Source organism: Podarcis cretensis (assembly GCF_951804945.1).
Source record: "Podarcis cretensis genome assembly, chromosome: 2".
In the NCBI taxonomy this organism is placed as follows: Eukaryota; Metazoa; Chordata; class Lepidosauria; order Squamata; family Lacertidae; genus Podarcis; species Podarcis cretensis.
The window spans coordinates 117,414,130-117,428,329 of record NC_137171.1 but is presented as its reverse complement, the minus strand read 5'-3'; the positions used below and the strand labels follow the sequence as shown (position 1 = coordinate 117,428,329).

At 48.6% G+C, this 14,200-nt stretch overlaps 1 protein-coding gene across 5 annotated transcripts; it reads right to left on the bottom strand.

Moving 5' to 3' along the window:
• Positions 1-468: 468 nt before the first annotated feature.
• Positions 469-13,699, bottom strand: LOC307207545 (uncharacterized protein). 5 transcript variants are annotated; one of them, XM_079961546.1, is made up of 7 exons: positions 13,644-13,699; positions 9,823-10,810; positions 9,073-9,181; positions 8,325-8,407; positions 7,260-7,386; positions 5,949-6,158; positions 469-2,908 (listed from the first exon to the last, which is right to left on the bottom strand). In XM_079961546.1, the coding sequence occupies exons 2-7, from the start codon at positions 10,567-10,569 to the stop codon at positions 1,977-1,979; spliced, it is 2,208 nt and encodes a 735-aa protein (XP_079817672.1). In that variant the 5' UTR covers positions 10,570-10,810; positions 13,644-13,699; the 3' UTR covers positions 469-1,976. The 5 variants fall into 5 exon arrangements, with proteins under 5 accessions (XP_079817672.1, XP_079817674.1, XP_079817673.1 ...); XM_079961548.1 differs by lacking the exon at positions 13,644-13,699 and adding an exon at positions 13,298-13,588 and having other exon boundaries at positions 9,073-9,169; XM_079961547.1 differs by lacking the exon at positions 13,644-13,699 and adding an exon at positions 11,059-11,735.
• Between the last annotated feature and the right edge of the window lie 501 nt (positions 13,700-14,200).

Sequence of the window (14,200 nt, the reverse complement as noted above, 5' to 3'; positions counted from 1 at the left end):
GTGCCCAGTTCAACTTAGTCAGAAAGCCCAAAAGGACAACTCTCCCTTATGTTTTGGAATGTCAAGACTTCTCATTAATTAAAAAAAAAAAAGTATTGTCATCTTTTTAAAGATATAGCTGTTGGCTTCTTAAACTTCCATTTTATGCAAGAGACACTTCCTGTCATGGCCACGCCAGCACTCCTCTCTAGAAAGGAAAAAGGAACAAGGGTCCATCTATGCAGGGCCGTGAGGGCCACCTCAAAAAAATTAAATGAAGGGGCTGCCCCCCCCAGTTCTGTGGCGGCCGCATGCATGCCATGAAGTGAACTGATGCACGCTTGGGAACAAACAAGTCCCCCACATTCAACTGGTCCAGCCTCCAGAAAATGTAAGACAATATGCCCCTGCCCCCATTTCAGAACTGGAGTCTTATTTTTCTGTAATCTCACAGTGAGCCTTTACAAAACGACAATGATACACTCAAGAGATTATTAATTAATTAATTTTTATTCATTTTCAAAACCTTAACGAATGCAACAAAACGTAACATGGGAGTGTTTCCCTCCAAGAAAATAGGAGGCTTGTCAAAGGAGAAATAAAGGTCACAAAAGTGCAAACCAGAACAAGTCAAAATGGTTTTAACGCAGTAAACAACTCCATGCCTTTGAGGTGGCCTTCTCGTAAGATCTTCTCGAGGCATCTATAGGATGAATGGGTGTCAAATACGCACAGGAGGATAATGGATCCAAGAATTTTTGGACCACAATGTTCCCCTGCTGTTCATTTGAGCACACAATCCCTAAACCAGTGGTTTTCAACCAGCGTGCCATGGCACCCTGGGGTGCCTTGATGATCAGGGGTGCCATGGGCAACACTGGCCTCTGTCCCTCTTTCCTTCCCTCCCTCCTCGGATGCCCTCTCATGTCTCTGCTTCCCAGGCCCCTGTGGGGCAGTGTGAGGAGGCACCTCTTTTGGGGCTGAGCAGCTGCCCGGAGGACTCCCAAGGAGAGGGGAGAGAGAAGGCCAAGTCTCCCCATCACCTGTAGGGCAGCTGAAGGGGGGGGCGGCGGACACAAGTCCCCCACTGCCATTTTGGGCAGCGCAGAGCCTGCAGGTGCCCAAGCCACTTTGTCACTCCCAGGAGAGTTGTGGGGCTCAGGTGCACTGCGAGTCCCGCAGTTAAGTGCTGGCCCTCAGTGTGGCGGCCAGTGCGCACCCCCCCCCCAGCTATGCCTCTGGAAACACTCCACAAGTGAGCAGAATTAAGCATTCAATGGCAAACTTTCCGAGGGCATAAGCTTTCTGTTCACCTGTGACACAATGTCTGGCTTTAAGAGGATGTGCGTAAGCTGGTTAAAGTGAAGCCATGACCGTGGGCTGATGAAAACTGGTGACGGAGGGAGGATCCTTGACCCATGCTGTGGGGCCTACAGCTTCAGCAGAGCTCTTATCGCCTCCCTGCTGCTAGATGTTCTGCTTTCAACAGCAGCTGCAGGTATTCCTGCAGTGGGATATTACATGTTCTCAGTCCTGCTAAGCATTTTCTTTCCCTCTGGATTCTCTGATGTGCAACAAGCCAATGTGAAAATCGGTGTGTTTTAAGTAGGCACAGAAAAATAAAATGAAGTCGGGATGAAATGCCTCAATGGAGAGGGTATTCCATAAGGACTAGAACAGTGTGTTCCTAACCATGTCAGTCTTGCTGAATTCAATGGGGTTTATGTCCAGGATAAAGTGGGGTGAGGATTGCAGCCCAAATTCTGCGATTATAGCCACAACTACAGTATTCTGCTTATGCATGCTTCCTCACCACTGCATTTTCGTGGGTAAGCTTTTAGTTTCAGCATGCATTATGTATATTGATGGGCTGCATAAGAAACAACGCAAATGCACAAAATTGTTGATATTATTATACGTTTATGAGTAACTGGTGCCTTGTGACTAACACATTTGAGACTTGGAGTCTAACTGAAAGTAGACATGGTTGTTCTTTACTATGGGCTTTCAGAGAGCTTTTTGAGCTCAATCCCATTTTGAGGCCTAATGCTGGCTACTTCCAATGGGAATATGGCCACTGGTACAGGTATGGCAGGGGCCTGCACAGCGAACATGCTGCCCTGATTTGAACTCTCCCCACCCTCAGAGGACGCAGGCCTCGGGAGCGTCCTGTGAGTTCTCTGGTGTCTTTTCAACGTATCTCTCTGGGAAAAGCCCTTCCCACATTCGGGGCATTGGAACAGTTCCCCAGTATGGATGCTCTGGTGCCTAACTAAGTGCGTTCTCTGCCGGAAGTTTCTCCCACACTGAGAACATCCGTATGGTTTCTCTCCCGTATGAATTCTATGATGTCTTGCTAACTCTGCTCTGAAGGTGAAGTTTTTCCCGCACACAGAACACTCGTGGGGTTTCCTTCCTGAATTATTGTTCCGATGTCTATGTCTGAAGCGTTTCTCATCTTCGGGGCATTCGTGGGAGCTCTCTTCTGGGCGGCTGTCCTGGTGTCCAACGAATTCCTCTCTCCCACATAAATTTTCCCCACACGCAGGCAAGGCATTTTGTTTCTGTCCCCCAAGTATTCCTTGTAGTTTCTCAAGGCAACATACCGACTGGCTGTCTCTCGCTGATGTGGGGCACTCAAAAGGGTTCTCTGACTTATATTTTCTCCTGCAGGGCTTTCCACTGTCTGTGGCCACTGCTGAGGTTTCGCTAACAGAGACTGCAATTACTCCTGAGAGGCATTGTGTGTCTCTCTTCACCGGCTGCTTCTCCCGTTGCCCTTTGGAATTATTTTTCTCCTCAGGAATTCCAGGTGTCACAGCCGAAATATCCCGACGGAATTCTCCCGCCATCTCCCTGTGCATTTCCTTCGGCAAATTCTCTCCCAACTGGGATTTCTCCATCTTCATCCAGCACCTGTCTTGTTCACCTGAAGAGAAAGAGAGAGGAATTTTGTCCAGGACCTGGTCACCTCTTTTCTAGACTCTTGCAACCTCCTCCCTCCTGGCTTTCTCTGTCCTGCCAGATCTCCCTTTCCAGGCAATTCTGAATCTTTTCTGCTACACTCAGCTTTTTCTCTCAACTTCTAGCCACGCATCACCACTCTCTCCACAAGTGAGGTTCTCCTCTTCACTTGGTTCTGCTCTTGGGAGAGGTGCGTTTTGTGACATCTCTAAATTAAGATGTTAAAGCCAAGTGCGCCTATTCAGGTCCGCTTGCACTAAATCAGTTTCAACTTGTTGCAGAGGAAAGTCATCTTCCACACTGTAAATGAGACCGTCCCCAACCATTCTAAAAAAATTCCTTCCAGTAGCACCTTAAAGACCAACTAAGTTCTTAGTATGAGCTTTCGTGTGCATGCACACTTCTTCAGATACTGAAGAAGTGTGCATGCACACGAAAGCTCATACCAAGAACTAACTTAGTTGGTCTTTAAGGTGCTACTGGAAGGAATTTTTTTATTTTGTTTTGACTATGGCAGACCAACACGGCTACCTATCTGTAACCCCAACCATTCTGTCAGCCATTATCTCTCATCACGGCTTTAAAGGTAAAGGGACCCCTGACCATTAAGTCCAGTCGTGGACGACTCTGGGGTTGCACACTCATCTCGCTCTATAGGCTGAGGGAGCCAGCATTTGTCTGCAGACAGCTGCTGGGTCATGTGGCCAGCATGACTAAGCCGCTTCTGGCGAAGCAGAGCAGCACACAAAAATGCCATTTACCTTCCCGCTAGAGTGGTACCTATTTATCTACTTGCACTTGACGTGCTTTCAAATCACGGGGATTCGAACCGTGACCTTCTGATTGGCAGGCCCTAGGCTCTGTGGTTTAAACCCACAGCGCCACCCGTGTCCCCATCATGGCTTTATGAAGGGGCAAAAACATAAATTCCAGGAGTTTTGCTTTCTGAAGGAAACATGATACCTCTGGTTCCTCAGTAGGTTTCAGCACCCTCAGAAAAAGCAATTCCTGGGGTACATTGGGGATAAATGAGGAAAGCAACAATGTATTATAGCTTGTTCTAAAGGCTGGTATCAAAAGCCTGTAATTTTAATTAAGTCCACAATGCCAGGTAGCAGACTTTTTAAGGATTGCAGTCTAAACCTGTCTACTTCTTCCTAGTAGCTAAAGTACTTTGTGAATAAATGGTTATGTCCATAGGGGCCAGCAACAGCAGTTTCACTGGCTAAATCAGCTGTGGGGAACATTTGACCCTCCAGATGTTGCTCAACTCCAACTCCCAACATCCCAGGCTATGTTCAGCAACATCTGGAGGGTCAAAGATTCCCCACACTTGGACTAACCCCCACTCCCAAGTGTTCCGTCTAACAGGATAGTAACTCTCTCAAATATGGCTATTTTGGCCTTTTAAAAATACAAAACCAGTTTCAACTAATCACAAAGAAGATATATTTGGGGCACTGAAGACCCTGATCACCTGCCCCCCTTCCATACTATCACCCATGTCTCTATTATGGCTTCCCTGTTGAAGTGAGAAGGGGACAACTCAGAATCAGACTCTGGGAATTGTACATCAAGAGGTCAGTACAGATCTCTGGGCTGCCAAAAGACCCATCCCAAACTCCAGTTCCCAATGCTCCTTGAGGAAAAGCAATGGCAAGTAGAATGGTTTAATCCCAAGCAGTTTGACACATGAGATATTCCACTAACTATGCCCAGTATGCAGTTTTTAAGACTGCAGCCACAGGTAAAGGGACCCCTGACTATTAGGTCCAGTCGTGGCCAACTCTGGGGTTGCGGCGCTCATCTCGCTTTATTGGCTGAGGGAGCCAGTGTACAGCTTCCGGTCATGTGGCCAGCATGACAAAGCCACTTCTGGTGAACCAGAGCAGCTCACGGAAATGCTGTTTACCTTCCCGCCGGAGCGGTACCTATTTATCTACTTGCACTTTGACGTGCTTTCCAACTGCTAGGTTGGCAGGAGCAGGGACCGAGCAACGGGAGTCGAATCGCCAACCTTCTGATCGGCAAGCCCTAGGCTCTGTGGTTTAACCCACAGCGCCACCTGCATCCCATACTGCAGCCACTATTGACAAGATAAAAAATGGTTTCTGGAACTTCCTTCACTAGGAGAGCATGCCGCTGAGGAGCTGTGGGCAAAAATAGTTGATAGTGGCCACCCACTTGCTATCGAGAGTATTGAGAAAGTGGAATCTGTGGTGATAGGATCTGATGGTAGACAATATTAAAGGTGCTCTGGTGCTTAACCAATCTTTTCTGGCTTTTCCTGCCCTTGTTGGCATTTGTAAGGTCTCTTGTGAGTGCTCTGATGAACTTGAAACAGTTACTCTCTGCTATGGGTCCTCTGATGGCCCATCAGGTGCTGACGCCGCCTGAAGCTCTTATCACACTCGGGACATTTGTACGGTTTCTCTCCGGTATGGATTCTCTGATGAATCTTCAAGTCCCCCCTCTGACCGAAACATTTCCTGCAGTGAGAACATTTGTACGGTTTCTCTCTAGTGTGGACCCTCCGGTGTCTGCACAGGTTTTCTCCCCGGCTGAAGCTTTTCCCGCACTCAAGGCATCTGTAGGGTTTCTCTCCAGTATGAATCCTCTGGTGCCTTGTTAAACCTGCTCTGGAAGTGAAGCTTTTCCTACATGTGGAACATTCATGCTTCTTCCTTCCTGAAGGAACATCCTGATGATTCTGCATCTGAAACTTTGACCACCCTCAAGACTTTCCTTGGGTTCCTCTTCTGTGCAAATATTCTGGTGGCCAACCAAAGAGTTTCTTCCACACTCGGCAGGTGCATGTTGTTTCCCTCCTGTAAGCATCCCCTGAGGTTTACAGAAGCAACGCTTTGTCTGGCTTTCTTTGCCCCTGTGGTCCTCCCCAGGGTGACTCACAACAAGCCCTGACTTGTTGTTGTGTTTCCTCCCGTACCCAGAAATTGGAAGCTTCTCCCCCTCTATGGGCCCTGAGGAGGTCAGGATAACAACACCTGGAATAACTTCTGTGTGCTCGCTGCGTTCTCCCTCTCTCTCCACTGGCTTCTTCTGTCGCCCTTTCCCCTCACATGGCTGCTCGTGAGTTTCAGACGTCAGAGGAAAATCCCACTGAGGTACTTCTGCGCATGCCCTGTGTATGTCCTCTGGCAAAGTCTCTCCCCGCTGAGATGTTTCGCTCTTGATCCAGCATCTCTTTTGTTCACCTGAAGAGACAGAGAGAGGGGTTTTGTCCATGTTCTGGTCTTTTCTAGAAGCCTGCAACCTCCTTCCTCTCCTCACCGTTCACCCTTCCGCATCATCGAAATATATCTGCTAAGCTCAAGCTTTATCTCTCTCTCCCTACCTCCAGCCAGATATCAACCCCTTTCCTTACATCCCAGGCTTAACCCAGGTTGGTTTGCGGCCTCTCTAAATAAAGGGAATAAATATGGCTGTTTTGTTCTATTTGTACAGAAACTGCTTCAGCTAATCCTGCACAGAAGGAATTTGGGGCACTGAATGCTATCGGGCATGTCTCACACGATGGCTCCTGTTTTGAAGGGGCAAAAGGGACATCTCACACTCAAGTCCCGGGAATTGTGCTATCTGAAGCAAACCAAGACCTCTGGTTTCCCAAGAGTTTTCAACACCCTCAGAAAAAGCATTTCTCAGTCATTCAAGGAAAGACCTACATTGGCTCCTAGTACGTTTCTGAGCACAATTCAAAGTGTTGGTGTTGCCCTTTAAAGGGTATACCTGAAGGAGCGTTTCCACCCCCATCGTTCTGCCCGGACGCTGAGGTCCAGAGCTGAGGGCCTTCTGGCGGTTCCCTCATTGCGAGAAGCAAAGCTACAGGGAACCAGGCAGAGGGTCTTCTCAGTAGTGGCGCCCACCCTGTGGAACGCCCTCCCATCAGATGTCAAAGAGATAAACAACTACCTGACATTTAGAAGACATCTGAAGGCAGCCCTGTTCAGGGAAGTTTTTAATGTGTGACATTTTAATGTATTTTTAATCTTTGTTAGAAGCCACCCAGAGTGGCTGGAGAAACCCAGCCAGATGGGCGGGGTAAAAATAAATTATTATTATTATTATTATTATTATTATTATTATCATCCAGCCTCTGCTAAAAAAAGCTCCAAGGAAGAAGAGTCCACCACCTCCCAAGAGAGACTGTTCCACTGTCAAACAGCTCTTACTGTTATTCCTAATGTTTTTGTATTTATGACTTGTACTTCAGTACACAGAATTGGGGGAAAGGCTCTTTCTTCCTCTTTCGAATTCCAAAAACAGCAAGTTGTTTACTGGACTTGAGCGACCCTTACCAAAAGACAGGACATTTCCATTGTCCTCTGGCAGGACTTGCCAGAACATAGTCTGTTGGCCTGGCTGTGTTGGAGTTCTTACAAACATGTGCAAAGGCACGCCTGTCTTCTTGGAATTTGGCAGTCCCTGAAAACATAAAACGCCCCAACACCGCCATCAGATGCTGTTGCATAAGAAACAATGCAAATGCACAAATGATACTAATGTTCTTTCCCCCCAGAAACAAACAAACAAACCCCAGACCCTTTAAATAAGAGTTTCAGCTCTCAATCCAGTTGTAAAGGTAAAGGACCCCTGACCATTAGGTCCAGTCGTGGCCGACTCTGGGGTTGCGGCGCTCATCTCGCTTTATTGGCCGAGGGAGCCGGCGTACAGCTTCCGGGTCATGTGGCCAGCATGACTAAGTCGCTTCTGGCGAACCAGACCAGCATACGGAAACACCGTTTACCTTCCTGCCGGAGTGGTACCTATTTATCTACTTGCACTTTGATGTCCTTTCGAAATGCTAGGTTGGCAGGAGCAGGGACCAAGCAATGGGAGCTCACCCCATCGTGGGGATTCAAACCACTGACCTTCTGATCGGTAAGTCCTAGGCTCTGTGGTTTAACCCACAGCACCACCCGCATCTCTATAAATCCAGTTGTAAAAATACAAAATTAAACACTGAGGAAAAGCTACACTCTGCACTGTGACTTAGAACACAGAAAGGGATGAAGAATAAATACTGGGAACATAAATAGCCAAAGTCACCTATGGAGAACAAACACCATCTGCAGGTGGACAAGGCAAGGTAGTGTCAAAAACTGGGAGTTTATTCTTTGCTTCTTAAAATGAAACCAGTATGCTATAAACAACTAACAACAGCCAGGTTACTATTTTTTTGTGGACAGTTTGCTCAGTTGCTGCTGGTTCTTTAACTGGGCTCTAAAATTAGCTCTACTAGGGTGGAAATACCCTGAGGCAGAACAAGAGGAAAAGCAGCAAATTGGGGTAAAAGCGAGACTTTTACCTCCTCCACTTGCACACTGAGACCCCGGCCCATTGCTGTGGTCTCCAAAGCTCACCTCGCTCAGGACAACTTCAGCCATCTCCCGTCCTTCAGGAGGAAGCAACAAACAGGAATTACTTGAGTTTTTGATGTCATCCCCTGCAAAGGATGGAAAGGACAATTTCAGAAGTGAAACCTGGCCACCCCTTCCCTTGGAGGTTTTTAGGCAGAGGTTGGATGGCCACCCGTCATGGATGTTTTAGTTGAGATTTCTGCATTGCAGAGGGTTGGACTAGATGACCCCTGAGTCCCTTCCAACTATACAACTCTATAACTGGATGCCAACAGTTCACATCATGCCTAACTAGAGCATCCTACAGAGGATGTGTCCTCCAAATTCTAGTACTAGATCAAGTCACAATCAAAGGAAAATTGACTAGAAAATCTAGAAAACCTGGGCCAGACTTGAATATGCAGTTATTTGGTACTTTGTGGTTGCTTCGCCTGAGCATACAACAAATTATTTTGGCGAGATGCTAGTTTTGGCACCTCTGAAGCGACCTTGCTCTGTTGTGTAGAATAGGGAAATTCAACGGGCGCAGTGTTTCATCACCCCGTGTGACAAATCTCACCTGCCAAAATCTCATCACTAGACAGCTTAAAGGCACAAGAGACTTCCATTACACCTAGTTGTCCAAATTATACCACTCATACAAAAGGTGCAAAACTCTTAGGTCCCCATCTCTTCCTTGGAGTAACCCCTGACTTACTTCTGAGCAGACACGGTTAGGACTGCGATGTTAGTCGCTCTGGTGAATCCTTACCTAGCAAACTGATCTCCCCATCTCTGTCTTTGGAGATCCGTCCTTGAGCAACGTCCAATGGCACCTCCTCTGCATCCATGGAATCCATGCACGCATCCTGCAACGGTTCCTGAATCAGTGAGGGTGGTCATACTCGGAACAGAGCGAACTCTGTGGGGTTTACTTAGATTTACAGCCCAAACCAACACTTTTTTAAATTACAAAACAACGGTTCAGGAACTGTACCAACGGTTCAGGACCTGCTCTCGGACAGGAATGATCAAATTACTTTAATAGTGGCTGAATTTTTGAGTGCTGTCCATGTAGAAAGACTGGGCCATTATAAAGAGATTTAGTGGTTCTTAACTGATCGGTGATGTGGTAGTGTTGTATTGTATTATTTATGCAAATTGATTTTCTCTGGAGTTAAAGATCTGACTAGGAAAACCTTGTTATGTTGAGCTCTCATTTTATACAAATTGTAAACGGTCTCTGTTTGATAATGTGTGGTTTGCTATGCCTAATAAAGGATATTATTATTATTATTATTATTATTATTATTATTATTATTACTATTACCGTAATTACAAAACAAAAATACTGTTCTTTTTTTTTCTCTGCCTGTCTTGGCAAAACCCCACAGGAATGTTCCCCAAATTTCCTGGCTGAAGTTGTAAAAAGTTAATGCACTTTTACAGAGGGGATACATGTAAACACTTTGCACATGCCTAAGACACATTCTGTGTCCAGTTAAATACATTATTCTCCCACCTGCCACTCTGCAGCCTCGACCGAGTCTTGCTGGCTGGCCATCAGGAACTCCTCTGCCAGGGCCACCGCCTGCGAACACGACTCCGGTCCTCCTGCTCGGATCCAGCTCTGCAGCTCTGGCGGGAGGCTGGCCAGGAACTGCTCCAGGACCAGCAGCTCCAGGATCTGCTCCTTGCTGCGTCTCTCCGGCTTCAGCCACCGGTGGCAGAGATCCTGCAGCTGCAGGTGGATCCTTCGGGGGTCTTCCACCTGCTGGCAGCAGAACTGACGGAAGCGTTGGCGCTCGGCCTCCATCCTCAGGGCGACCCCTCGCAAGATGGCCGCCTTCACCTTCCCATAATCCTCTCTGTCTTGGGCTTCCAGGCTCCGGAAGGCCTTGTCAGCTTCCCCGCTCAGCGCAGGCAGGAGCCGGGCCGCCCACTCTCTCCTGGGCCAGCGGCAGGCTTTGGCCACTTGCTCAAAGGAGGCCAGGAAGGCCTTGGCGTCTTCCCAGGGGGCAGACTCGGGCGTCTCTGGGGGGCTCCCCCCTTCTGGGTGAAGGGGCTGCAGGGTCTTCGGGAACTGCTGCCACTGGGCTTCCCATCGCTCTTGCCTCCCCTTGCCAGGTCCCCCTTTGCCGTCTTGAGACGCTCCACTTCCTGACTGCTTGGTCGTATAGTCAGAATAAACTGCTCTGATAGGCTTTGTTGCTCCTTCTGACCCCCCTTTAGGTTCAGTGCCTGCGTATTTTTGCTCTATCATCTTCATGCCAACTCTTGAGCTAAAAAGCTAGCGATTTTGGCTGGTTGGTTCCAGGGGGAAGGAAGATCCTTACCAGTTCTTGATATTGATGGAAACAGAGAGATGGTTAGTCCAAGGAGATCTCAGAGAAAAAGGTTGAGGTCTGATGAAATTTGCTTGGTGGCAAAAGAGCTGCAATTGGCCGAGGACCCCAGTAGTCTGAAGACCCTGGGGTCTTCCTGAGTTGAAAGGGGCGTTTCTACCTGAGCTAAAGAAACACACAAACACACACACAATGGAGTCAAGGAAAACAAAAGCAAAAAAGTGGTTAGCAATCAGAGTGGTAGGGCACATTCAGTGTTAGAAACTGAGATATGAAAGCTAGGAGCTAAATGGCAGCTTGAAAATAGGTTATAGGCGCAACAAGGCATTTTTTTTAATTTATTTTTTTTTAATAACAAGAATACAAAGCTGAAAATGAATGAACTGCAGCAAAATATTTTGTTCATTTTTCACATTGTCCAGTCCTTCTCCTGTCGTTGTCCCCACCGTAATATTCTTAAGAGGGTCTCTTCAGGGAGTAGATGGAAGTGGTGAGGCAGAAAAATGTCCTCCTTTCCTTCCACTCTGCAGTTTTAATCTGAAATCCTAGGCGCAGTACTGCGCCCAGAGCTCAGAAACTGCTCACGCTAATGAAATTCCGTGTTGTATAATGCACCTAGAACTATGGGAGTTTTGAGCACGGGGCACATTCTCTAGTAAAAGTGGACTATCAACCCCCATATCAATAGAGAATCATAGACCAATGGTCAGGGATGATGGGAACTGTGGTCCAAAAACAGCTGGAGGCCCAGTTTTGGGAAACGCTGCCTTAAGGGAAGTGGTTGGCCACTGTGAGAACAGGATGCTGGATTGCACGGGTTGCTGGCCTGATCCTGCAAGCTCTTCTTAAGTTCTTCCTTAATGGGAGTATTAACAGCCAGTGTGGCTAACACACTAGATCTATGAGGAAGGTTATGCCCACTTTTCAGACCAAAATGAAGACTAGCAGCTTAAGCAGGCTTTTAATGTATTTGGGGGATTTCATCGACATATTGCAATTTGAGGCGGCTGAGGAACAACCCTGCTATGTAATGCAGCAATATTATTCCCACATCTGGTTGGGTTTCCCTAGGCCACCCTGGGCAGCTCACAGCAAATATCAGAACATAAAACATCAAACATTAAAAACGTCCCAATACATGGCTGCCTTCAGATGTCTTCTAATAGTCAGATACAGTGGTACCTTGGTTGTTGAACGGAATCCGTGCCGGAAGTCCATTCGACTTCTGAAAATGTTCGACAACCAAGGTGCAGCTTCCGATTGGCTGCAGGAGCTTCCTGCACTCAGTCAGAAGCCGAGTTGGACATTTGGGTTCCAAAAAATGTTCACAAACCGGAACGCTCACTTCCGGGTTTGCAGCATTCGGAAGCCAAAACATTCGAGCCACAAGGCGTTTGAGATCCAAGGTATGACTGTAGTTGTTTATTTCTTTAACATCTGATGGAAGGGTATTCCACAGGGAGGGCGCCACTACCGAGAAGGCCCTCTGTCCGGTTCCCTAGAACTTCAATTCTCGTAGTGAGGGAACTGCCAGAAGACCCTCAGAGGAGGACCTCAGTGTCCAGGCTGAAAAATAGGGATAGAGATGCTCCTTCAGGTATGCAGGGCCAAAGCCATTTAGGCCGGCACCAACACTTCAAATTGTGTTTAGAAATGTACTGGGAACCAATGTAGGCCTTTCAGGACCAGTGTTATATGGTCCCAGCCGCCACTCCCAGTCACCAGTCTAGCTGTCGCATTCTGGATTAGTTGTAGTTTCCGGGTCCCCTTCAAAGGTAGACCCACATAGAGTGCATTGCATTTTGAGAGGAGCAGCAGCAGCAGAGAGCAGTTTGCAGGAACACGATAATAAAAATCTGTTGTTAATTTCCCACCATTGCTTATGGGGTGTGTGTGTGGCTAATTTGAACAGCAGCTTTAAATTATAGGCTTCTCCCATAATCTCGGGTCAAAGGCAGGCTGAGAGTAACTGGCAACAACATGGGGGACCTGTGTTCAAATCCTTCCACTTGGCCAGGAAGCTCACTGAGTTACCTTGGGCCAGTGGCGTAGCGTGGGGGGTGCAGGGGGAGCCGGCCGCACCAGGCGCAACATCTGGGGGGGGGGGGGCGCTTGCCGCCTCCAGAGTCGCCGAAGAGCCTCGGGCGCAGGCTGTAGCAGAGCCCCATGTCTCGCGGAACCGACGAGCTGTGCGCGCGTCCGGGCTGAAGGTGTCCGGCAGGCAGCGGCTCTCACTGCTCGCTGCGGTCCCCGCGCGCCAGGCAGCCCCTCCTCGCAGCCGCAGCCGCTGCTGGGCCATGTTGCATTTTCTTCGCCTCTCTGCCCTCCTCCGGGCAAGCGGCGTCATTTGGGCGGCAGCGCCAGTGGCAACTCGCCTCAGATCACCTGACACGGACCCGCCGCCGCCGCCGTGGCTACCTTACCATAAATACCCCAGCCCAGGCAGCAGCAAGAAGAAGCTGGCAGCGGCGGCAGGTTAGGGGTTAGGGGCGCAAATTACTTGCCTTGCCCCGGGTGCTGACAACCCATGCTACGCCGCTGCCTTGGGCCAATCACTGCCTGCGCTCAGCCTAATCTGTGTTTTTATATGGTAAACCGCCCTGTGATCCTCGGGTGGAGGGAGGCATACTAATAATACTAATAATGACCTACCTCTTGGGGTTGTTGTTGTTGTTGTGGGGGCCAAACGAGGAGGTGGGGGGGGGACGTGACCACCTTGAGCTTCTGAGAGAGAAGAGGTGGGGCGGGACTGCAGCAAAGAAACCCTGCGACCTATTTGTTATTATTGCTTCCCATACTACATACGCGGAGAACTGAGGCGGGGCGACTTAAAGGGGGGCAGCCGGCGGCTACGTGGCACGTGGGGCTTCTGCGATTAACCGCGGGGCTTCGCACGCGCACCTTTGCACAATCCCGGAAGCGGCAAGAAGACACGTGTTTGTGTCTGTGCGTGCGCATGTGAGACAGAGAGAGAGAGCGCGCGTCTGTTGCAACTCACTTCTCCAATCGATCCGCTTTGCTGCCGCTGTTGCGCCTATGACGCTTCCCCAGACCCCAAAATCTTCCTTCCCCGCTGCCAGCCCCTCTTTTCCTCCCCCCCCCTACCTAAAATGCTCCCTTCGCCTCTTCTTCTTCCTCCTCCTCGGTGTTTTAATGGCGGAGCTGCAGAGGCAGAAAGACGCTCCTCCGACCGCCCCCTGTTGAAGGACTGGGTGGCTACAGGAGAAAAATTTCTTTAAAAAACGAAAAAACAGACGGATGTCCCTATGCATATTTGCTTATTCCCTGCATCTAAATATGCACATTTGCTTATTCGTTGCATTGCTGCAATTTATACTGTAAAGCGCCCTGTTCTCCTCGGGTGAAGGGCGTCGTTAGGGATTTAATAAACAACGACAACAAAAATAATAATTTCCCAGCTTTTTCAGGAGCTCAAGGTGGCGCTCTTGGGTCTCTTACCCCGGCTTCGTTTAATGCCCAACAACAACCCTGTGAGGCAGGTTAGACACACGAGTAGTTGGCCCAATGCCACCCAATGAGCTTCATGGTTGCGTT

Excerpts from the sequence above, each read along its gene's own strand:
- LOC307207545 (XM_079961546.1), bottom strand. The coding sequence starts at position 10,569 with ATGAAGATGATAGAGCAAAAATACGCAGGCACTGAACCTAAAGGGGGG. Across the intron at positions 8,408-9,072 it reads TGGGGAGATCAGTTTGCTAG|GGGATGACATCAAAAACTCA; the intron begins GTAAGGATTCAC and ends CATCCTTTGCAG. Across the intron at positions 6,159-7,259 it reads TGGAAATGTCCTGTCTTTTG|GTGAACAAAAGAGATGCTGG; the intron begins GTAAGGGTCGCT and ends CTGTCTCTTCAG.